The sequence below is a fragment of the Xyrauchen texanus genome, chromosome 25 (assembly GCF_025860055.1).
Source record: "Xyrauchen texanus isolate HMW12.3.18 chromosome 25, RBS_HiC_50CHRs, whole genome shotgun sequence".
NCBI classification, from domain to species: Eukaryota; Metazoa; Chordata; class Actinopteri; order Cypriniformes; family Catostomidae; genus Xyrauchen; species Xyrauchen texanus.
This window is the reverse complement of record NC_068300.1, coordinates 39,750,023-39,775,184: the sequence shown is the minus strand read 5'-3', so window position 1 is coordinate 39,775,184 and position 25,162 is coordinate 39,750,023. Positions and strand designations below refer to the sequence as shown.

Genomic DNA, 25,162 nt, shown 5'->3' with positions numbered 1-25,162 from the left:
ACAGACTTAAGAAACATTCACAGAGTCATGTAAGATGACTACATATTCAGTATGAATAGAGCAGATAAAGCTAAAAGCTGGATGGCCCGGGGAAGAAAGGACTTCCTCAGCCTGTCTGTTGAGCATGCTAGTGACAAGAGTCTGCCACTAAACTTGCTCTTCAGTGTAGTGAGTGGGGGTCATGTTGTGGTTTGTGTATGTGTTTTTTTTTTGTGGTGGAGAAATAGAAACACATTTATATGTAAGGATATTTCCATTTTTTTCTTATTTGAAATTATTAGGAAATGAATACTCTCTGACTCTTACTTTGACTATTCTCTGGACTATTTTCAGGGAGTTGGTGACTTGTCCCAGCAGCTAACCCGGATTTGGACCTCTTTGGGGGTCGGTAGTCCTCCTCTACATCAGTGTCACCAAAGAAATGTCTGTTTAAATAAAAAAAAAAGATCTTTATCTACATGCAAATCAACATTTAAAGGAGACAGAGAATGGTTGAACAGGGCAGTGATCTCTGTTCTGTCTAAATAAAACTTTATGGTGTTAGTGTTTGTATGTGTAACATGAAGGAAAAACACTGACTTCGCTGTTGTTCTCCTTCTCCCAGGTCGTTCCTGTTCATCCTCAGTTTGGAGGTCCGAGGTGCTACATGTCAGAGCCTTCTTCAGGATTTGACGTGCCTCCATGTAAGTATCTGAAAGGTAAACATGCAGCTTGACATGAGTCTTAAAGGAACATGCCACCATTTTATGAAATGAATTATTCACGGTCTCCCCTACAGTTAGATAAGTGAAAAACATTTTTGTCTCCTTGCATGCATTGTCTTAGTCCGGCAGCGCCCCTGCTAGCTTAGCATGCACGGTGACAAAAACGTTTTTGCTCACTTATCTTACTCAAGGGGAGACCGTGAATAACCCAATTTCATATTCTTTTAAATAGTGGTGGTAGTGGATTTGTAGGCGTAGGATTTGTAAAAACCACTTAGCCAAATAACAACTTTGAGATTTGGCATACCAGATGATTTGATGATTCTGACATCATGTGTCTGCCAGTCATCCTGTGGCTCCTCTTCATGTTTTACTGCCCTATTAATTATTTCATCACTGTTATAAGTTGGCCACGATGCACAACCATCCTCATACCAGCTTTGGGGCACCACTGCTACAGTTTTATTGGTGACAAATTCAACTACATGGAACATCCTTAATGGAGAAGACAAGAAAAGAAACAAGTGTGAATGCACAGTTATTGTGAGTCAGAGTAAGAAGATCTAGTGGAAAAAGCTGTGACATTTTGTTTTTATTGATTTTGATAATATAGGGGCTTATGTGAAGTGTCAACTTGCACAACACTGATACTGACAGTTGACACCTGAAAGATGATTAACTTCAGCAAAGTACTTACAGCAACTTATCAGCCCGTTTTCTGATGCAGCCACTGCCAGCAAGTCAAACTTTGGTCAATCCTCAGACCCTGATCTAAACTAGTCATGCTATGATTATGATTGGTAATAAAACAATGAACAAAAACTATCAATTAATGTTAAAGTAATTAACTAATTAATTAATTAACTAATTAGTCTGAACTAATAAACTGATTGAAATGCATTTTTTGCACGTTAATGCAGGAGAGGAAAGGCCACAAAGCCTTCCCTGTGGGGCAGGGCGACACATTTCCCATCAAGGTCTGAAACATTGGCAGCCATGATGATCTCAGATTTTTCTGAAATGATGTAAATATTCAGTGTATCCGAGCTAAATGGGTAGCTAAAGAACAATGACTTCCTTCTATATTCCTTCTATATTGCATAAATGCCCCCAATGCTTTCCTGATACAGGTCTTTGTCCAGAAAACTGGCCAGCATTACAGGTCCAGTGTACAAAAGAAACTGCCTTAGCTCAGTAGCCTTCCAGCGATCCAATTCTCTAAGAAATCGCGGCTTTCTGGCAAACTCCACCGGAATATAAGGCCTCATGGATACCAATTTAGCGGACATTTGTTCAACTATAGTTGCAGGGACACGGACAGTCAGAGGACCCCTAAGCCACATATTGAGCCAGTACCCTCAAATGCATGTGGCCCCTCATGGTGATGTATCTCATCTAACCTGTCACTGAAAGACTCATCCGTCCTTAGTGCATAATCTTTACATGGAAAACTCATTCAGCTCTGTTCATGTCTACCAGGGTTTGTGCATTTATCGCAGGCGTGGTAGGCATTATGACTTTTGGTGTGTTTCACAAATGCTCTTGCCGGTGTGTCACAAATTTCTGTATCAAGTTTAAGCATCAAAGTCTTTCCCTCGAAACAGAAACCCTTTTCCAGATGAACTAATTCTTTGGTGAAGTCTTTGAGGAATTCTTTTGCTGATGAAGGTTTTTTTTTCTCCAGAGTATAATGCGATCATTACAGGCTCTTTCATAGGGACACTGAGCAGGAGACCCAGGATGGGCCACAGCTGAACACTTGAGCTTTTAAATAATGGTAGCCCATCTATGTTTATTTGTAGCCTCAAAGTTAAGCCATCAGTTAGCGTGTGTGCATACCCGCTGAGTGAATGGATGATGCCAAAATAGTAGTATTTTCCCCCTGCCTTCTCTTGAATGGAATATTTAGTTGTTGTCCTAAGGAGGGTCCTGCCATCCTTTGGAAGATCAGGATGGGAGAGGCGAAGGATGCCTAGTAGGGCAGTCAGAGCAACCAATGAAATCCCAAAGTGTCTGGTCCAGTCCGCAATCTTGTCAGATAAGGACATCTCATAGAACTCATCTTCAGGCTCGGAACTATCACTGCAACTAGCTAAGAGACCCTCAGTATAGTCTGACTCAAACTCCATGCCACCTTCCTCTTCATGAAAGACTGCTCCTTCTGCAATACCTGAGGTATCATTTGCACAACTGAGACAATCTTCTAACAATCCTACCCTGTCATTGTCATTCTCATGCCTGTCATTTATCCCTGTCTCTGTGTCCATGTCAGTCAGACTGAGATAGTCATCCTCATCCCTAATTTGTTCAAGTCTTTTTCTCACATCTACACGGGTCCTCCGTCTTATGGTGGAGCTGGAAACTGGCACACTCTTTCTGTTCATTTCCTCTGAAGAAACATTTCAGAAAGCAACCAGTGAGGGGTTAAACAACCAGATTTTTAAATGCTGCTTCAAGTAATTTGGAGTCAATCAGGCCATATCCCTGTTGTTCGAAGCTACCGAATGCTGCCGGTAGATAGAAGAACAACAGCATTTGGTACAATGTAAACCGAATTTTGCGAAATGACAGCTAACACTAACAGATGGGGGCATAAGAAAACTTAACTTTCTTGCTCTACATTACTAGTCAGAGCATCATCAAACTGGTGTGTCATTATAGACAAGACATGAGGATTCTGTAAAAAAAACCAGCCCATTACTATAGAAATTTCAAGAGAGTTCCATTATCAGCATCATAGTTGTTCCCACCAGGCTTCCGATTTTACATTCCATATGTTATCTTAATGCAAAGGAAGTAGATTGGGAACAAAATAGAACGTTCACGCATTGTTTTTGTTTATCTTGTTGAAAGGGTCTATATCAACACCTTAGCATTTAACAGTGACGTCACCAGAGGGTTTACCAGGATATCATGTTTGGGGGGGCATTTGGCTTGTTTGGGGGGGCAACATAAACAATTGAAAAAATCGGCGCAAAATTAAGCTATACTACACACAATCTGTTTTAGTGCATATCTTTTTCTAAGCCAGGAACCCAGAGATAGGCACAGGGCCCCTATTAGACTATAGGGCTTAAACTGGATTTTTGTTGTGTCAGACCTCACTCATCTGCTAACGATGAAAAAATATGCACAAAACAATCCACTTTTAAATTGTAATTTATCATCAGATGCAGAGGCGTTTCCAGCATTGAAGGACATCCGGGGCTTAGCCCAGACAATTTTATTTTCACACTAGCAACCACTTCCCTGTAGTCCAAAGCTGGTGAGAGGGTTTTCTTTGAGTTTTGCTCTGGCTGGGCCTGTTTATACAGTTCCTAAATATTCCTCTCTAGTACTATTCTCAACATCCTCTCTCCTCCCTGAATCATCTGTGATGCAAAAGAACAGATACAGCACATAACTTATTGCAAATCAGCTTCAAACAACTAATTCATCAAGTCAAATTGTAGACCAATACCATTGAAGAAAATGTATTGGGAAGAGCAGATCAGTGGGATTGCCCTAAGATCTATCATGATTCTTGAATTTTCATGTACATTAACATAAAGTCATCACAAAAGAGTTATATTATAGTGAGTAAAGTGAGGTAAAAAAAATATTGAATATAAATAATTTATATTTTTTTACATAGATACTCAAAATGATGTATAAGATCCTAAGTTAAAGCAATACATGAATGACTTTAGTCTAAGTTCATTGACACACTATGGCATCAAACTGTATATAATTCTCATCATCTCTATGAGAATAATTCATCTGTCAAAATCCTTTCATTAGGATCATTGAGATAAACAATGTTTCACTTTTAACTTTCTCTAAAGTAAAGTGACTGATTAATTGTTACCAGTTTCCATGCCTGATTCTGGCACAGCTGCTGCTCCTCAGTCTGTAGCTCATCTTTGCTACACTCTACAAAACCATTTAATCAAATCAAAGTGTATATTTCCTACAAACTAATATCACAAAACAAGTCACACATAGATTTTATGTTAATGCTTATTGGTTATCCTTAGCGAAAACAACACATGATAAACAAGAAAAGTACGCTTCGAACGGGGCTCGAACCGCGGCGTGAGAGGTGATAGCGTTAACTCGGAGCTACCAAGCTACGTGAAATTAAACAAGGAGGTTAGAGGCTACAACTCTTGAGGATTAGCCTACTGTGGGTGAAAGCCAGCTAGATGATGATCTTAACTGAATTCTTTCGGAAAAATCCCCAAAGCCTCATTTGCTTAATTTTTGCTGTCTTTCCTGCTAATTGCCATTAACTCGCCACTAAGTAACGTTAGTTGATGTCAACGACTGTGAAAGCTCCTCCTCTACCTGCTGCATATTCAACAGAGAGGAAGAAACGGAGTCGCCCATAGGCTACCGACAGCAAAGGAACTTATTCTATAGGCTAGATTATGCCTATGTCTATTTTTACAGGCTGTATGCAGTATGTGCAAAGCCAAAGCACAATGAAATAAGGCAACTTATGATTTCGGGGGTTTACATAGGCTTTTGTCCAGTTTCATATTTGTCAGTCAACTATTCAAAATACATTCGGGGCTACACTCAAAACAACAGATGGACAGATTATTTCTCAAATTCTCAGGGGAGGCAGAGCTTATCCTAGGGGAGGCACTGCCTCCCCCAGCCTCCCCCTAGACACGCCCCCGGGCGTCACTATTTATGCTCCAACAATGAAACAATGCAATTGGTGATATATCCTAAATGTTGATCTTAATTCACACAGGTGGAACAGTCCTCAGCCCAAGATCCAATAACAAGCTGCAAAGAAAACATAATTATGTTAAATTGTGATTAGGATTTTGGATACCAGTATGCAGCTGAAGTGGCATGACGTTATAGCTCAGTCTGTTCTGTCGAGATGAGCTAGTGCGAATCAATAAAAAAATTTGACGAATATGGCGCTGTTCTGCAAAACTAAAATGATTCTACCATCAACACACTATTAACTGTTTGATAGAATAATTCCATGTGGTACATATATGGAACACAAATTTCAAAACGGGGAGGTGAAATAAACAAACCTGAATATGTCTGTTTTCTTTTGTAATATATTTTTTAGTTCTTAGCTTAGTGATTCCAATTGACAGACGTGAACTATTAAATATTGCACGTTGAGGTAGCACAAAATTTACAGTAAATGTACTTCTAACAGTGGATTGTGAGTTTTATTTTCCACTGCACTTGCGTGGTACGGCTAGCAGTTTGACAGAAACACCGGCAGGGGTGGCGCCAGATAATTTTTAACGCAGGTGCTGAGGGGGTGCTAGATCATTGACAGGGGGAGCTGCGCAATTATATAGCCTATATTATATATAAATAGCCTACTATTATTAAATGAGCAAAACTTCAATATTTAATATTCAATCATTTTAATTATCACAACTAAAGTTTTAATTTGACTAAATTGAATAAGCACAACGTTCAGTCAAATATATTTAAAGGTTTATTGTTATTTCAACATAATATCTCGTAATTTCGACATAAGTGTGTGTGTGCAACATAATCAGAGAGTAGCCTATTTTCCTTTGGAATTGTTTCGTTTAGTTTAAAGATTTAATTGCAAGCTTTCTATATATATATTTCTCATGCCTGTGAGGCATATTTCGGTTAATTTATGATGAGATGCGCTCAAGTTCACTGCAATGCAAGTGACCGCGCCGGCGCCTCCATGTCATGATTATATTGTCTGCTATATTTGCTTTTTATTCATTAAATCCAGGCGATTGGTTGATAAATAATAAAAAAAAAATTGATACAATTAATATAAAACGAAATTCACTTTAAAGAAAGGCTTTACAAAACACAACGTAGGCTAATGAGTCAAAATCATGTCTGACCCACCGATAAAAAACATTATAATATTTGAACAAATATGAAACTAAATGCGCTTAGGCTATTAGTAGGCCTACAGACTCTCTATTTGTGCAAATTGCTGCACATTCATTTAATTCTGAATTTTGCACATTGAAAGGCATTTTTGTGCATAGTAAAACATATCTGCAACATTTATCAAGTTCACGGATAATTGTGCGTGCATTTATTAATCATGATACTAAAATCATAATAAAGTTGGTTATACTACAAAAAAAATCAGATGAGCCCAGAATATAAACGCAACACGTTTAATTAGTCTACACACTTAGATTAATGACTTTTAAGTACATGTCGATCAAACGAATGTGTACGTTACGTAACGTTAGGCCTGTAGGCCAAATATAGGCTACGTAGACTGTCGTAAGTCAAGTATACTGTTTTTTTAGGCTATATTTTGGAGTAGTATAGGCTAAAAGTAGACTGAACATATTTTAGTGTAAAAGAAGTAAAGTTAGCACACTTGAATACATTTTCTGTAAGGGTGGTCAGTGGATTCTTTGATTTCAGAAAAAAACGGATGTCTTCTGCACATTAGTCACATAAACGATATAATCATCATCAAGACATTTATTTCGTCTTGTAAACTCGGATCACATTTGAATGCCCAATAGCGAGTCAACATGTCAATAGCTATACAACGATCTGGTCTGCAAATTATCCATATCGTTAGCACCAAGCTAGCACAAGTTAGGCTACTGCAATGAATTTAGGCATAACTTTCCCAAATTAAAACAACTTAACATAGGACATCCGGGATAGAGCTCGAATATGGGGAATGGGAATTAAAATCAGGCACTGGTCTACTTTATGCTACACAGGCTATTGTGATACTGCAACGCCTTATAAAATAGCAACCAAAATCCACGAACATTTTACCAAAACCTTCGACAAAGCAGGTTACACCGATAGATTATATTTCAATGACAGATATAACATTAATAAAACGTTACACTTACTTGGCAGCCTTCACGCGAAAGAGATCCGACACTAATCCCACGTACGGCGTCCGTTATCTAAGGCGCGTCCGAAGTGCGGATCCGTATGTGATCCGTTCTGGGTCCGCCAATTAAAAGCGCAGGCGGGGCCGATCCTGGAGGCGGGGCCGATCCTGTTAGCGCAGCGAAAACGAATCTGACAGTCAGGCGGATCTGGCGGCTTGAGGGCAGGTCTGCCACGGACTCCTTTGCTGTGTGGGATACTTCTTTTCCTATCAAAGTTTATTTATTTCCATTTTAGGAAAGAAAACAAAACAATATCAAGTCAAGTCAAGTGGTTTTTATTGTCGTTTCAACCATATACAGTTAGTACAGTACACAGCAAAACGAGACAACGTTCCTCCAGGACCATGGTGCTACATAAAAACAACAAAGGACCAACACAGGACCACATGAGACAACACAACGAAATAAAATACCTATATAAAATACCTATATATATACCTATATAAAGTGCACGTGCAAACATGTGCAAAGTACGGGACAGTACAACAAATTACTGACAATGAACAGGACAATAGACACAGTGCAGCGCCGACCAGTACTCAGTAGTGCAAAAAGATGACAGTTTCTAAAAACGTAAACATACTATGAGATAGTGTTCTATGCACATAGCAGTTATTGAGGTAGCAGACAGTTATAAAGTGACTGTAATTAAAGTGCAACTCAGGACACCTGTGTGTGTGTCAAACCAGCCTCTTGAGTATTGAGGAGTCTGATGGCTTGGGGGAAGAAGCTGTTACACAGTCTGGCCGTGAGGGCCCGAATGCTTCGGTACCTCTTGCCAGATGGCAGGAGGGTAAAGAGTTTGTGTGAGGGGTGTGTGGGGTCGTCCACAATGCTTTTTGCTTTGCGGATACAGTGTTTTTTGTAAATGTCTTTGATGGAGGGAAGAGAGACCCCAATGATCTTCTCAGCTGTCCTCACTATCCTCTGCAGGGCTTTGCGGTCCGAAACGGTGCAAGTCCCAAACCAGGCAGTGATGCAGCTGCTCAGGATGCTCTCAATAGTCCCTCTATAGAATGTAGTGAGGATGGGGGGTGGGAGATGTGCTTTCCTCAGCCTTCGAAGAAAGTAGAGACGCTGCTGGGCTTTCTTGGTGATAGAGCTGGTGTTGAGGGACCAGGTGAGGTTCTCCGCCAGGTGAACACCAAGGAATTTGGTGCTCTTGACGATCTCCACAGAGGAGCCGTCGATGTTCAGCGGGAGTGTGTTCACCTTGTGCTCTCCTAAAGTCAACAACCATCTCTTTTGTTTTGTCAACATTCAGGGACAGGTTGTTGGATCTACACCAGTTCGTCAGCCACTGCACCTCCTCTCTGTATGCTGACTCGTCGTTCTTGCTGATGAGACCCACCACGGTCGTGTCATCGGCGAACTTGACGATGTGGTTCGAGCTGTGCATTGCTGCACAGTGGTGAGTCAGCAGAGTGAACAGCAATGGACTGAGCACACAGCCCTGGGGGGCCCCAGTGCTCAGTGTGGTGGTGGTGGAGATGCTGTTCCCGATCCGGACTGACTGAGGTCTCCCAGTCAGGAAGTCCAGGATCCAGTTGCAGAGGGAGGTGTCCAGGCCCAGCAGGTTCAGCTTTCCAATCAGGTGCTGGGGAATGATTGTGTTGAATGCTGAGCTGAAATCTATGAACAGCATTCGAACGTATGAGTCCTTATTGTCTAGGTGGGTGAGGGCCAGATGGAGGGTTGTGGCGATGGCATCGTCCGTTGAGCGGTTTGGACGATCACGCAAACTGTAGTGGGTCTAGTGAGGGGGCAGCTGGGTCTTAATGTGCCTCATGACGAGCCTCTCGAAGCACTTCATGATGATGGGTGTAAGTGCGATGGGACGGTAGTCGTTGAGGCAGGACACTGAAGACTTCTTTGGCATGGGGATGATGGTGGTGGCCTTGAAGCACGTTGGAACGACGGCGCTGCTCAGAGAGATGTTGAAGATGACGGTAAGAACATCTGCTAGCTGCCAGGAATGTTGTCTGGTCCAGCAGCCTTCCGTGGGTTGACTCTATGTAGAGTTTTCCTCACATCTGCCGTGGTAAGACAGAGCACCTGGTCGTTGGGAGAAGGGGTGGTCTTCCTCGCCACCACGTCGTTCTGCACTTCAAACCGAGCGTAGAAGTCGTTCAGCGCATCTGGAAGGGAGGCATCTTTGTCACAGGCAACTGATGTTGTCCTGTAGTTGGTGATGGCCTGGATGCCCTGCCACATGCGCCGCGTGTCACCGCTGTCCTGGAAGTGACTGTGGATTCTCTGGGCGTGTGCGCTGTGCCTCTCTGATTGCCCGTGACAGTTTGGCCCTAGCTGTTCTTAGGGCTGCCTTATCGCCTGCTCTGAAGGCGGAGTCTCGGGACCTCAGCAGCGTGCGCACCTCCGCAGTCATCCACGGCTTCTGGTTGGAGCGTGTGGTGATGGTCTTGGAGAAAGTGACATCATCAATGCACTTGCTGATGTAGCTGGTCACTGATGCTGTGTATTCCTCCAAGTTGGTAGAATCGCCATATGTTGCAGCGTCCCTGAACATGTGCCAGTCAGTACACTCAAAACAGTCCTGAAGAGCAGAGATGGCTCCTGCTGGCCAGGTTTTCACCTGCTTCTGAAGCGGTTTTGTGCGTCTGACGAGCGGTCTGTATGCTGGAATTAACATAACAGAGATGTGGTCTGAGTAGCCGAGGTGGGGGCGGGGCTCCGCCCGGTATGCGCCTGGGATGTTTGTGTAAACAAGATCAAGCGCGTTCGCCCCTCTCGTGGCAAAGTCCACATACTGATGGAATTTAGGGAGCACTGTCTTGAGATTTGCATGGTTGAAATCTCCGGCGACAATAAACAGTCCGTCGCTCATAGCCCCATACAGTTCACAGAGCGCTTCCTTAGCGTTAGCGCTGGGGGGAATGTAAACTCCGGTTATGTAAACAGTGGTGAATTCCCGTGGTAGATAAAAAGGTCTGCATCTAACAGTCACAAGCTCCAACAGCGATGAACATTAACTAGAGACTAGCATAGAGTTCTTGCACCATTCCGTGTTGATGTAAACACACAAGCCACCACCGCGAGTCTTACCGCAAAGAGCTGTATTTCTGTCGGCACGAAACGAGGTGAGCCCGTCTAGCTGAATGGCGGCATCCGGAACTCTGTCGCTGAGCCACGTCTCCTTGAAAACAAAGACGCAGCAATCTCTAAACTCACGCTGCGTAGCCTGCTGGAGTCGGATATAGTCCAGTTTATTGTCCACGGAGCAAACATTTGAGAGCAGTATAACAATATAATGCTTTAACATTTTCCAAACAAAGCCTTTCACAGTATAAAGATAGAAATGCACTAAAATATCACCAATTCAATAAACATGAAATGTTTCCCAAAGTCTAAGTGGGAGTTTGACTAATTGAAAGAACTAGTCCCCACATATGTTACATATTCATTGCAATGGGCATTAAATCTCTTATAATCTCATCCTCCACAATATTAATCTGCCGGTAGACTGTGAGTATATGCTTTGCTACAGCAATAGTGAAGCCACGTTCATGATTCACATCAGTGCCAGCATCAAGCGCTACTTTAAACTCAACATGACAAGCACTTGCAGACAAAAACATCTTATTCTGTATTTTGGTGATAGTTAAGACTTGCCGTGCTTCTTTGGTTATTAAAATGCACCTTACTAAGGCTAAAAAATACTTGATTTCTGTCACAAGATCCATCTAGGCTTGTTTTGTATAACAAAAAGTGTTAAGAGGTGCTTTCTCCATTAATTTATCTCTGACACGGAATCACTGTTGTGTGTGTGGCATGTGTGACAGTATAATGACTCCAGGCAGACACATCGCAAAGGTTCTGCCCTTCCAACCAGTGTTTATGCTGGTTTATGCAGCATTAACAGTAAATGCATTAACAGCATAGAAAAAAATCTGTATTGTATGATTTTATTCACTGCACTGTTGCAAGAATTGGCTGATTAGATAATCACAAGTGTTCATAATAAAATGCACAGTGAGTGTATATATACACTGATGAGACAAAACATTATGACCACCTGCCTAATATGCTGTTGGTCTTCCATGTGCCGCCAAAACAGTGCTGATGCCCAAAGCCCATTGGGCCAGGGGTCATCATGGGCATTCTGACTGGTGTGTGGCTACGCAGCCCCAAACACAGCAGGTTATGATGTACAGTGTGTTGTGACACATTCCTCCTGTAACCATCATTAAAAAATATTTGTGACTTGTGCCACAGTAGACCTTCTTTCAGTTCGGACCAGACGGGATAGCCTTCGCTACCCTCGTGCAATCGATGAGCCTTGGGCGCCCAACAACCTGTCACCGATTTGTGGTTTGTCCCTCCTCGGACCACTGTCGGTAGGCAGCATATAAGCCTTGCCATTTCAGAGATGCTCTGATCCAATCATCTGGCCACAAATATTTTGGCCCTTGTCAAAGCCATTTGTCCTGCATTCAACACATTGACTAGAGAACTGATTGTTCACTTACCATCTAATCTACACAGACCTTGACAAGTGGCTTTGTTTGGAGATGATCAACGTTATGTTCTTCACCTGTGAGTGGTCACAATGTTTTGTCTCATTGGTGTATATATATATATATATATATATATATATATATATATATATATTGACCAATTCATTTAAATCCCTCTGTAGATGTATACACAGCAAAAATTGGAGGGTTAAAATTTGGGTGTTAAACATTTCGAGTTGATTTCAACACCCAAAGAGTAATTTTAACACATTTAGAGTAAGATGGTGTTCGGAGTTGGAGTTATTTGAAAGAGTTTATCATCAGTGTTAAACCAACTCCTTTAAAGATGTAATAATTAATACACTTCGCCCAGTTAGCTCCAGCACTGCACTCACGCAGTTGCATTTCATTTCTTGGTTCGTAGGAAAAAGCGCCGCGAATGTCCTTGTGTAGGTTTGAATGGTAAGTCAAATTAAACCAAACTACTTAAACATTTATGATTGATGCAATGAATGCAACAGCAGCATGTGGAATATTACGTATAGTACGTAGCCTTACATAGAACATGCGGACAAGTTAATCATTTAAATCAAAACGAGGACATGAATTGTAGGCCTACTTCGTGGTCACAATTTAGCCTAACGTTAACGTTACCTGCCATACATCTAAAATGAATTATTTTATTTATAATTAGGTAACGAATTATTAAGTCGTGGCCATGGTATCATCTCTCTCTCTTTATGCATGAATATAAACGATATGATCATGCATAACGTAGGCTACCACATGTAAATCGTGGTCATGTACTAATACGCTCCCTCGTTTTGATTTAACTAACAATGGATCAAATTATTGCAAGCCAAAATTTAATTAAAATGATGTACGTGACTTGTGTGCATCTGCACATCGAGATATTGATGTTAAAATTATATGTCGTGTAGCCATAGGCCTACAGTGTTCTTCATTTACACTGATCAACATTGTCATACGCATTTGCAGTAAAAAAATAAAAAATAAAAATGCTGGTCCAGGTCAAGTACAGCGAACAGCAGAAGTATGTGAAACTGGATTGTACTGATGGACGGTTTGACTTTATGCTATTTAATCTAAAAGGTATGTTTTATTTCACTTGATTCAAATATGATACATATTTTATATATAAATGTTGTATTTTATTTATATCAATGTTGTATGATTTCTTAATCTTTACATGTAAAGATTGTTTAACATGACAAAGGATTAAAAAAAAAGTATATTTCAGGAACACTTCTATGATGCTGCAAGCAACACAGGATACATTGCCTGGCGTATGAAAACAGTCCACAGGAAGATTCGTCGAGGATCTGTGCTACCAGACAGCTCTCTTGATGTTTCTCCAGGAGGCCCTAAATGCCAAAGGGCTACTAATTTTGAAGATCAACTTGATGGGGATGCTTGCAAAGAGGCCATGTCTTTGCTCAACCATGCCACAGAAAAGTTACTAATTTTCCAGAAGATGAGACAGACCTTTCAGCATCGCCAGAAGCTTGTTAAAGATCCAGGCTCTAGTGTTGATATCCTCTCCACCTTCCCAAGATTCCTGGATACAAAGGGTTGGTAAGTTTGGAATAACATGTTTTCAATGGCATGCAAATTGAGAGTATTGTTTATAGTTTAATATCTTCTTTCTTAAAGGTGGATCAAGACTTCACTCTCCTCTTTGATGCTGAGATATCCTCCAGGCTGCTACAAAAGTGGGACACGTTCTTCAGGCCAAATGTCATAAAAGAAGCCAAGCAGCTATCATCAACAGCAGAGTTGAGGCAGTTGTTGCTGTCAGCAGAAGGTGATCTTGACGAGGCAAGAAGTAAGTTGTATTTGATTTAATTGTTTTGGAGGATTTGCTAAATTTGCAGTTATAGTTACTTGTATTGTTTTGATGAGAAAAATATTAAAATGAGTGTGGCAGCGGGGGCGTGGTCAAGCGCCCGTCCGGGAGAGAAAAGCGGTAAGGGCGCTCACACCTGAGCTAAATGATGACTAACACCTGTGTCTGATTGCAGTAACATGAGGAGAGCGGCATAAAAAGGGCAGGAGCGACGGAGCATGGAAAAAAGGAAGAAAAGACTGTCTCTGCATACTTGTAGAAAGAAGTTGAAAAAGATTAAAAAGACTTACCCCTTAAGTTGACACTGGTTTCCTTGTCCCATCCTTGAACTGTTTTACATTGGTGCAGAAACCCGGGACCATTTTTTTTTTTTGTGATGGAACAAGGTCGCCCCGTAGAGTCCTCCCAGCTGGCGGAAATCCTCCAGTCCCTCGCTAATCTCCATCAAGGCCACCAACAATCCCTGCTTGAGCTCCGGCAGGATCAAGATCGGCGGTTCTTCGAGGTCATGCGGGCTCAGGCAGAGGACCGACTCGCTATCCGGAGCCTCCTCAGCCAGGAGGCTGCGTCAGCCCCAGCCGCGACCCCGGACACCCACGCTACGCTGCCCCCACCCATGTTACAGAAGATGGGGGTGGCAGATGATCCTGAGGCCTTCCTCGACCTGTTTGAGAGGACGGCTGAAATCTGGGGCTGGCCGCCCGAACAGTGGGCAGCCCGTCTAATTCCTCTCCTGTCCGGGAAGCACAGCTCGCGGCACAACAACTGCCAGCGACGAACCTCCTGGCTTACTCTGACCTGAAGAGGGCCATTCTGCAGCGGGTTGGTCGGAGCCCGGAAGAGAATCGCCAGCTCTTCCGGAGCATGAAGCTGGAGAAGTCCGACCGCCCGTTTGCGTTTGTTCAACGGCTCCGGGGCGCTTGTCGGCGGTGGCTGCTCGCGGGGACCGCGACGTCGAGGGAGTCATCGATCAGGTGGTACTGGAGCAATTTACGCAAAGACTGCCCAGGAGAACGGCGGAATGGGTCCAGTGCCACCGCCCGGCGTCGCTGGAGGCAGCTGTTCAGCTCGCGGAGGACCACCTGGCGGCGATACCGAGGGCAGATGAGCCCTCCCCCTCTCTCTCTCTCTCCCCTTCCCCTGTGTCTTCCCCTGCTTCTTCCCCCTGTTCCCTCTCGCTCTGCTCTCTCCCCAGGGCCCGTTCCTGCCCCCCGCAGGCGTGGAGGATACATCAGGCCAACTTCCCGGCCGTGGGAGAACCCGCCTAACCCTTCCCCGTCCTTCAGCCGCTCTCCTCCTCAGGTGGTGGTGCCCGCCAGCACGGGTGCGGCCGTGGCGCCTGGGCCGGTCTGTTGGAGGTGCGGAGACCCGGACCACTTCCGGGATCAGTGTCCGCTGATGGAGGTGGGGACGGTGGTGCTGGGTCTCCGATGTCCCGCAGGCTGCCCCGGTCGGGCTGGAGCGTGCCGTGTCCCGGTAAGGATCCAGGGGGTACATACCAAGCATTGATGGATACCGGCTGTAATCAGACCACCATCCACCAACGCTTGGTTCAACCCGGGCTTTGGGCACAGCTAAACGGGTGAGGGTGAGGTGTGTGCATGGGGATATTCACAAGTACCCCATGGTGACTTTAGCAATCAAATTCGGGGAGAAAAACATAGTGTGGAGGCAGCGGTTAGTTCCGCCTCACCCATCCGCTAATCTTGGGTACTGATTGGCCGAATTTTAGAAATGTATTAGAGGGAGTTTGTGCGGATGGGTCCTGCATGAAAGTGAAGAGGTGTGTGATGTGCGATGCTTTGGCAGGGAGGCGGAGCGGGGCCGTCCTCGGCTGCTCGAGTGGCGAGGGAAGGGGCGAGGGGTCACCCCTCCTCTCAGGGAGTTCCCTGAGGGGACTTCCCTTGGAGCAGTCACGGGATGAAACCCTTAAGCACGCTTATGACCAAGTGAGAGTAATCGATGGTCAACAACTCTGGCCGGGTGTCGCCATTTCATATCCGTATTTTTCAGTTATTAAAGATCGGTTATATAGAGTGGCGCAGGGCGCTCAAACAAAGGAGGAGGTGACACAATTGTTGATTCCACGGAGCCGCCGGAAATGGTTTTCCAGGCGGCTCACTATAATCCTATGGCCGGTCACCTAGGGGAGCGGAAAACACTTTTCCGTCTAATAGCCCGTTTCTATTGGCCGGGCATTGGCGGCGACGTCCGCAGGTGGTGTCGCGGCGTGCGCGAATGTCAGCTGGTAAACCCACCGGCCACCCCAAAAGCGCCTTTGCGCCCCCTTCCATTGATCGAGGTTCCCTTCGAGAGAATTGGAATGGACCTCGTCGGGCCATTAGAGCGGACGTCACGCGGACATCGCTTTGTGTTAGTCCTGGTGGATTACGCAACGCGGTATCCGGAAGCAGTGCCTCTGAGCAACATCTCAGCACGCAGTGTTGCCGGGGCACTCTTCAAGATAATCTCCGGGTGGGGGTTCGAAAGAAATCCTCACCGACCAAGGCACTACGTTTATGTCACGAACACTTTGCGAACTTTACGAATTATTGGGCGTTAAGTCGATTCAGCACTAGCGTGTACCATCCTCAGACGGATGGGCTGGTGGAACGATTTAATAAAACACTCAAAAATATGATTCAGTAAATTGCGTGCGCAAGACGCTAGGAATTGGGATAAGTGGCTGGACCCCCTGTTATTCGCGAGTACGAGAGGTTCCGCAAGCCTCCACGGGATTTTCCCCATTTGAGCTGCTGTACGGACGGCGCCCACGCGGGTCCTCGGCGTCATCCGTGAAACTTGGGAGGAGGGACCTTCTAATGCCAAAAATGAAATTCAATACGTTCTTGATCTTCGAGCAAAACTCCACACACTGGGGCAATTAACACAGGAGAATTTGCTCCAGGCTCAAGAACGCTAACGCCGGCTGTATGACAGGGGTGCTCAGCTACGGGAATTTGCACCGGGAGATAAAGTGCTTGTATTACTCCCAACATCGAGCTCAAAATTACTCGCCAAGTGGCAAGGACCCTTTGAGGTCACACGACCAGTAGGGGACCTCGATTATGAAGTTAAACGTACCGATAGAGGGGCGCATCAAATATATCACCTCAACCTCCTGAAATTGTGGAGGAAGAGGCGGCCTCTGTGGCGTTGGCAACGGTAGTTCGGAGAGGGCGGAGCTCGGACCGGAGGTAAACAAAGCCTGCGATCCTAACACCCGGTTCCTTGTGGAGACCACCTCTCACCATGCCAACTCGCAGAGGTTTCCGAACTACAAAAGGAGTTTGCAGGCGTGTTCTCTCCTCTACCGGGCCGTACAGACATCATACAACACCACATCGAGACCGAGCCGGGCGTAGTGGTACGTTGCCGCCCTTATCGCTTGCCCGAACATAAAAAGAAAATAGTTCGGGAAGAATTGGACGCGATGCTGGACATGGGAGTAATAGAAGAATCTCACAGCGATTGGTCCAGCCCGGTCGTCCTTGTTCCCAAGAGCGACGGGTCTGTACGTTTCTGTGTGGATTATAGAAAAGTCAATCGCGGTGTCTAAATTTGACGCGTACCCAATGCCCCGTGTTGATGAACTGCTCGATCGGTTAGGTTCTGCTCGGTTTTATTCGACCTTGGATCTAACGAAGGGTTATTGGCAGATCCCCTTGACACCAATATCCCGTGAAAAAACGGCCTTCACCACGCCGTTCGGATTACACCAATTCGTGACGCTTCCTTTCGGTTTGTTCGGGGCACCAGCCACGTTTCAGCGCCTCATGGATAGGATCCTCAGACCGCATACTGCTTACGCCACTGCTTATCTAGATGATATCATCATTTATAGCAATGATTGGCAGCGGCACTTGCAACATCTGGGGGCCGTCCTGAGATCGCTGCGGCGGGCAGGGCTCACGGCAAACCCGAAAAAGTGCGCGGTTGGGCGTGTGGAGGTACGGTATCTGGGGTTCCACTTGGGTCATGGCCAGGTGCGACCCCAAATTGACAAGACCGCGGCGATTGCGACTTGCCCTAGACCCAAGACCAAAAAGGGGTGAGGCAGTTCCTGGGGCTGGCTGGCTATTACAGACGGTTTGTACCTAATTATTCGGATGTCACCAGCCCGCTGACTGACCTTACTAAAAAGGGGCTCCAGATCCGGTCCAGTGGTCAGAGCAGTGCCAACAGGCGCTTACAGAGATTAAAGCTGCACTTTGTGGGGGGCCGCTTTTGCATGCACCTGACTTCTCTCTCCTTTTGTTTTGCAGGCGGACGCTTCAGACAGAGGGTTGGGCGCCGTGCTCTCGCAGTTGGTGGAGGGAGAGAGCGCCCGGTGCTGTACATTAGCCGGAAGCTCTCCTTGAGGGAGACTAAGTACAGCACCGTAGAGAAGGAGTGTTTGGCCATCAAGTGGGCGGTCCTCACCCTCCGATACTACCTGCTGGGGCGGGCCTTCACCCTCTGCTCGGATCACGCCCACTGCAGTGGCTCCACCGCATGAAAGATACTAGCGCCCGGATCACCCGTTGGTATCTGGCCCTCCAGCCTTTTAAGTTCAAGGTGGTCCACAGACCGGGGGTGCAGATGGCTGCCGCTGACTTCCTCTCCAGAAATGGGGGGGGAGTGGTAGGCAGGCCGGATGACGCCCCGGCCTGAGTCGGGCGGTGGGGGTATGTGGCAGCGGGGGCGTGGTCAAGCGCCCGTCCGGGAGAGAAAAGCGGTAAGGGCGCTCACACCTGAGCTAAATGATGTCTAACACCTGTGTCTGATTGCAGTAACATGAGGAGAGCGGCATAAAAAGGGCAGGAGCGACGGAGCATGGAAAAAAGGAAGAAAAGACTGTCTCTGCATACATGTAGAAAGAAGTTGAAAAAGATTAAAAAGACTTACCCCTTAAGTTGACACTGGTTTCCTTGTCCCATCCTTGAACTGTTTTACAATGAGCAACATCAAAACCTATAAGATGGTTGTTTTCCGGATTAATTTGTTTAATCTGGAAAACAAATTTTAGGCTAAACATGAACAAAACAAATTAAGGTTTAGAATGCTCTCTGTTCTTAATCAAACTTAAAAAGTATTACATTTAACTATTTCAGTTAATTAATTCACGTGAATCTTTGTCTTCAGTCTACGACCAGGAAATGGCATCCCTTCTGTTACTGATACATCTTCTTCCACCACCACCAGGAGGACCAAAGTCTCCAAAAATCAGTGCATGTAATGCTGTTGAAAGACTTGTAATCTTTCATAAGGTAGTGGCATTTTAATAATGTGTTGTTGGTTGCTCAAAACATGAATGAGATTAAAATCAGGTCTTCATTGGCATTCCCATATTTCACTAGTCAATGAGTCAATGTTTGAAAAATCACTTTTATAATGTTGTTTTCTCTGTGACTGCACATTATGTTTGTGTCTAATGTTCAGTGTTCATCCTAACCCTAGTCATGCTCCAGTTTAGAGGAGCACCTCCGAAACAACCGGCATCAGCACCCGTACCTCCTTGCAGTTGGATGTCAGAAAAGCAAGATTGACAGCTTCTACATCACTTTGGATAAGCATCACATCCCACGCCAGGCAAACCGCTCCCTTGGGGCATTTGATGAACTTTTCAAGGCACATTTTGTGTTCAATTTGTCCTATGATACTGCACTTGTGAGCTTTTACACATTCCTGCAGACAACAGTGAATAACATTGATGTAGGGAAAATGAAGGAGTCACCCAGAGTCAAAGACTTGAGAGCCAGACTGCTTAACCAGACAGTAACCTTGTCTTAAAATCTGAGCATTGTTGAGAGAATGCTGATCTGTTTTATTTGTCAGACACAGCACCACAGCAGTCAACAGTTGATTTCACATTTAAGAGGTGAACATAGTTACTATCCTGGTTCTAAGTTCAAGTTAATTTGTTCGCAGCAAGGTTGTAGGCATCAGTTTCAAACGTATGCTGGTTTTCGTAAGCACCTTAATAATGTTCATAGCAATGTTCAGAAAATTGCTCTAACTTCAACAGTTGGATGTTCCTCGAGTGAGCCACTTGCAAGTTCATCTCGAGTAGATACTTTAGATGACCAAATGAATCCCCAGCATGAATCCCCTTGTTCCAGTGTTTCTTCTGAGAACAATGATTCTGAGCTTACTAAAGATTCAACTAAAGAATTGTGTGAATCCATTGTGGCAAAATTACAGGGAAGTGGGATTTCAAACAGTTTAGTGACCTCAATTGTAGGAGATTTAGAGGAACTAACAGATACACTTCACTCACAAGCAAAGCATAACATGCTTTCTGCTTTACCTACAAGTGACCCCTACAAATTTGTGATAAATGAATCTTTTGAAAAATTAGAAAACCCATTCACAAATCTGAATACCGAATGGAAACGAAATAAATACTTTAAAGAAAAATGGGGAGTGGTTGAACCAGTTGAGATAACACTTGGAATGAGATATGACAGCAGACTAAATCAGAAATCTGGTACTTATGACCAAGTACCAGTTAAAGATACTTTTATTTATGTGCCAATTTTAGAAACCTTGGAATTCATGTGCAGAAATCCAGACATTTGTGATCTCCTAAGGAAAGACTGTAGATTAGAGACTGACACTTTTACAGATTTTAGCGATGGCAGTTATTTTAAAACTCACCCTTTGTTTACAACCAAGAGACATGCATTACAAATCCAAATATACTATGATGATTTTGAAACTGCCAATCCCCTTGGCTCCAAACGTGTAATTCAAAAAATTGGCTGTCTTTATTTTATTGTAAGAAACTTGCCCCCCAAATTTAATTCTGTTTTAATGAACATTCATTTGTTATCACTTTTTCACACACAAGATATAAGTAAGTACGGTTTTAATGTCATACTGGAACCGTTGATAAATGATATAAAGATACTGGAAAGCCAAGGGTTAAGTCTTCCATTTTCAGATGAGCAGATTTATGGCACCATTGCACAGATAACTGGCGATAATCTAGGGATGCACTCAATTCTTGGTTTTAATGAGTCATTTAATAGCCGTCATTTCTGTCGCCTTTGTTTAATTGAAAAGCAGGATTCTCAAACAGTATACAGTGAGGATGATCCTAAGGTGGTCCTTCGTGGAAGAGAAATCTTTGAAATGCATTGCCAGTCTCTCCAGGAAAACCCACAATTGAGGTCACTGTATGGGTTGAAAACAAATTCTACACTTAATACACTGAAGTATTTTCATGTTTGCAATAACTACTCGTTTGATATAATGCATGATCTTCTAGAGGGTGTGGCTCAGTACGAAATTAAATTGCTTTTTGGATATCTCACACAAAACTTTATCTCTGAAGAGGACTTGCTTTCAAGGATTTATTCTTTTGATTATGGATTTTTAGAACGTAAAAATCGCCCCACAAAGATTATTTTGGAGAGTGCTGGTAATAACGTTGGTTTAAATTCCATTCAGACATTATGTCTTGTGAAAAACCTCCCTCTATTGTTTGGTGACATTGTTCCTCCAAGTCACAAACACTGGAGTTTGTTGTTATTGTTACTACAAATAATGAACATCGTGTTTTCGCCTTGTCTCACTTTAGGCATGACAGTTTATTTGAAGCACTTGATTGCTGACCACCACAAATTATTTAAGTACTTGTACCCACAGAAAAATGTAATACCCAAGCATCATTTTATGATACATTACTCCTCTTCAATTAGGAAAATTGGCCCCTTATTATTTATGTGGTCTATGAGGTTTGAGGCCAAACACAAGATGTTCAAAGATATTTTTAAAAATTTCAAAAACATAACAAAATCGTTGGCTAAAAGGCATCAGATGGCCATTGCTTATCATTGGGAATCCTTTACCCTCAAACATAATGAGTTTGGGTCGATTAAATCATTTACCCTTAGAGAGGAGAATGTGGTCAGCAATCATATCCTTGAAATGATCTTGTCAAAAGATGCCTTCTCAACCAGTTGGGTTAAAGTTGATGGTGTCGAATATAGAGCTGGACTTGTCGTTTGCAGTGCAATGGAAAATGAAATGCCAGTCTTTTGTCAAATAAGTGATGTACTTTTGGTTGACAATCTCATTTATCTATTGGTAAACAAAACTATTTACAGAGAATTTTGATGAGCATCTTCATGCATTCAGAGTACTACGAAGTGAGGAAAGGCATGTTATAAAAATGTTAGAGATTAAATTTTGTAAGCCATTTAATATTCAAAGCTCATACAGTGTTGAAGATGAAAGTTTGTATATCATACCTTCTTTTGCAATGTTTTAAATCAACTTGAAATTGTACTGCAAAAGAGAATTAAAAATAAACAAGTTGATTGAAATTATGTTGTGTGCTGGAGTTTATTTAACTATGTTTAGTAGTTTTTTTTGACACTGTACTGATGAAAACTAATTCTACGTTAAACATGTAACTCTGAACAATGTTGTTTTTCTGTATCCCTTTTAGTGTTATTTTAACACTTTATAGAGTCAAAGAAGGAACTCTGGCATAGTGTTAAATGTTTAACTATTGTGAAAGTGTTAACTTGACTCCAGAGAGTGTGGAGCTATATAAACTCTCAAAAAGTGTTGAAATCAACTCTGTGAGAGTTAATTCAACACTCGACTTTTTGCTGTGTACCCGTGTCATTTTACATACTTTTTTGAAATCAATATATAAAATATCATATAATATCAAATAATTAATTATTCCGTATTGTTTTTTTGCCTTACAAATACTACTCTGATTGGAAAATATATAATATAAATAAAACATTCTGATATTTGCAGTCTGATCTAATGAAAATGATGTGACCATGGCATAATATTAGCAAAACTAAATTATGTGCTTCATTACTTTTGGCTGCAGTTTCCTAGTGATAGTTGCAAGGGGCCCCAAAAGCATAATAGATGAAGGTATTAACAAGTAAAACGTACCTTCCTAACTTAAAACTTTAACATTAACCTAACCAATAGTGTCCTAAATGCAACTGAGAGGTGAACATAACAGACTTATTTACCCTTTACCAGCACCTAAACATAACTGATAGTGTAGAAAAAGCAGCTGTGACAGGAAAAGCAAATTTTCTGAGGCAAGTGCGTCATTTTGTGTCCCTTCTGTGACACGTTTGTCTTCTCAGCTTGCATGTTTGGCTGGGTTCAAATCAGCAGTCTGCCGTGTTCAAAGTCCAGCACTCTATTGGATGAGCTGCTGCCGAAGCCAGTCACATTGGAATAAACGTGTTAATGCAGGTGGGTCTGTAATACAAGCGTTAAAATTGTTTTTTTAAATGATGCGATAGAGTAAAACTATTTAGATATCATAACATAGTAGTGTGTGAATAATAGAGTGAAACATAAGTGTTTCTAAGTCATAATCAGCTGTGAATAAAACGCAGTTGCTGTAACACCTCTAGTGTTAATTTCACCAGGACACGGTGGCGCAATGAGGAACATGCCACATGTCAGTTTGCAAAAAATGTGTTTTAATAATGTTCATTCTGTGAGACTCGTGGCCTGTCACAAAGCAGGATTAAGCAGCTAGCTTGGTAAATTGAAACTTAGTTTGAGTGAATTCTGAATTTGCGGTACCATTAAGGTAGATAGGTTTTCATAAAAGTTATTCACCATAGTAACATACATTAAATGACTAACCTGCTCCGGGGAAGGTTATGTTCACAATAAGAGATCTCAAACAAATTTAAAGCACACTACAAAGAGACAATATTAGAAAAATCAACAAAATCTGCTGTTTATGATAATTATTTATTTGCAAGAAATATATTTTGGGCAGCATTTTATCTAAAGACACTTTCCCACTTTTCCCATTTTCCCACACTGGCCATAAAATATCTATGAAAAAATAAACCTAAAATAATTACATAGTTACAAGTAAAATAGATTAATGCTGCATATATCAACAACGATCAAAAGATTTTAAAATATAAAAAACGTAATTACTCTCCAATATTGATATTAGTATTATTAGTGCATCTACTCATTTTCCAATTGCTCACATTTTTAGTGCTCTAGTTTCTAATAGTATGAAATTTAATTAAGCTTATCATTTAAATGAATACTAAAGCTCATTATACTAATCTTTTAAAATTAATAAGACAAAATTGTCTTATTGTGGACCTACTGTATATAAAGCTACGATCACACCAATATGTCAGCTAATTTAATATTTTTTGATCACAATCAGATTTTTTTCAGCAGTCCTCTCCTTCTTTCGCAGCAGCTGTGATGTTTCCTCTTGCTGTGTAAATGTCTTTAAATTCTTCATAATTTTCATGAAGATCTTCAGCAGAGAAGATTCTTGCGATGATTCTCTTGCGAGAAACGTATCGTTTGTCTCGCACTATGCTGCATGTGATTGGCGGTTCACTTAATTATCATGTAAATGCATGTTTTTGATATTATTGCTATACATGTGATATAAACATGCTCAATGTTGTTAGATAGTTTTGTAGTTGTAATGTAAATAAAAAAAGGTTCAAGTAAGATAGCATGTAGATAAACTACTCTTAATTATAAAAAAAGCTTGTAACTTAACAAGTTACAATTTCTGAGTAGCTTCCCAAACACTGCACTCTATTAAGCTTTCACTCACATCTGTAAATGTTTGATTTCATATACACGAAACAAAATCAACTTCATTTGAACCATCTTCTGATGCCTTGAGGAAAATCATACAGACAGACAACTTTTTTATTGATCCCTGATGCGAAATCTAGGATGTAAATTAATTCATCTCTCTTGGGCTCTAGATTTTATGGGGTTTTTATAAGGAGAATTGCATTAATAACCGAGGGGAGTCTCACAGGAAGTGTGATAGATTCTCAGCACGTGAGATCCTCCAATGATCTTGGTTAACTTTATTATTTTGCTCATTAAAGCTGCGCTCCTCATTTCCATTATCTATTCTGCTTGTTCGGCCCAATCTACATGAGCTGCAATTGGCTTTCACCTTAATGCATGCAAATGAGAAGCAAAACTATGGAGATTTTGGTGACCAGGACTCTCCAAATTGGTCGGAAATGCAGAGCACAACCTCTGCCTTGTACGTAAAAGGATTAGTATATTTACTGGAAAAAAAAAATAGCTAATTATAATTAGAAGAAAAGCTGTCCAAATTTTGGAAGGCTGGAGTAAATGAGCAAACATTTGATGAGGTCAGTGGAGAGTTGTGAATGGACAAACCCTAAAAACATTTTGTAAACATCTCAAAAGAGCACAAAGACAACTTAAATG

General features: G+C 42.5%; 1 protein-coding gene across 2 annotated transcripts; it reads left to right on the top strand.

The window, feature by feature from the left end:
* Nucleotides 1–369: 369 nt before the first annotated feature.
* Nucleotides 370–22,167, top strand: LOC127618717 (uncharacterized). 2 transcript variants are annotated; one of them, XM_052091326.1, is made up of 6 exons: nucleotides 370–384; nucleotides 605–683; nucleotides 13,334–13,668; nucleotides 13,747–13,918; nucleotides 19,064–19,188; nucleotides 19,379–22,167. In XM_052091326.1, the coding sequence occupies exon 6, from the start codon at nucleotides 19,733–19,735 to the stop codon at nucleotides 22,040–22,042; it is 2,310 nt and encodes a 769-aa protein (XP_051947286.1). In that variant the 5' UTR covers nucleotides 370–384; nucleotides 605–683; nucleotides 13,334–13,668; nucleotides 13,747–13,918; nucleotides 19,064–19,188; nucleotides 19,379–19,732; the 3' UTR covers nucleotides 22,043–22,167. The 2 variants fall into 2 exon arrangements, with proteins under 2 accessions (XP_051947286.1, XP_051947287.1); XM_052091327.1 differs by lacking the exons at nucleotides 370–384; nucleotides 605–683 and having other exon boundaries at nucleotides 13,288–13,664.
* Nucleotides 22,168–25,162: the final 2,995 nt, after the last annotated feature.

What these genes read in the sequence shown, in the direction of transcription:
- LOC127618717 (XM_052091326.1), top strand. Translation starts at nt 19,733, where the DNA reads ATGCTGATCTGTTTTATTTGTCAGACACAGCACCACAGCAGTCAACAG.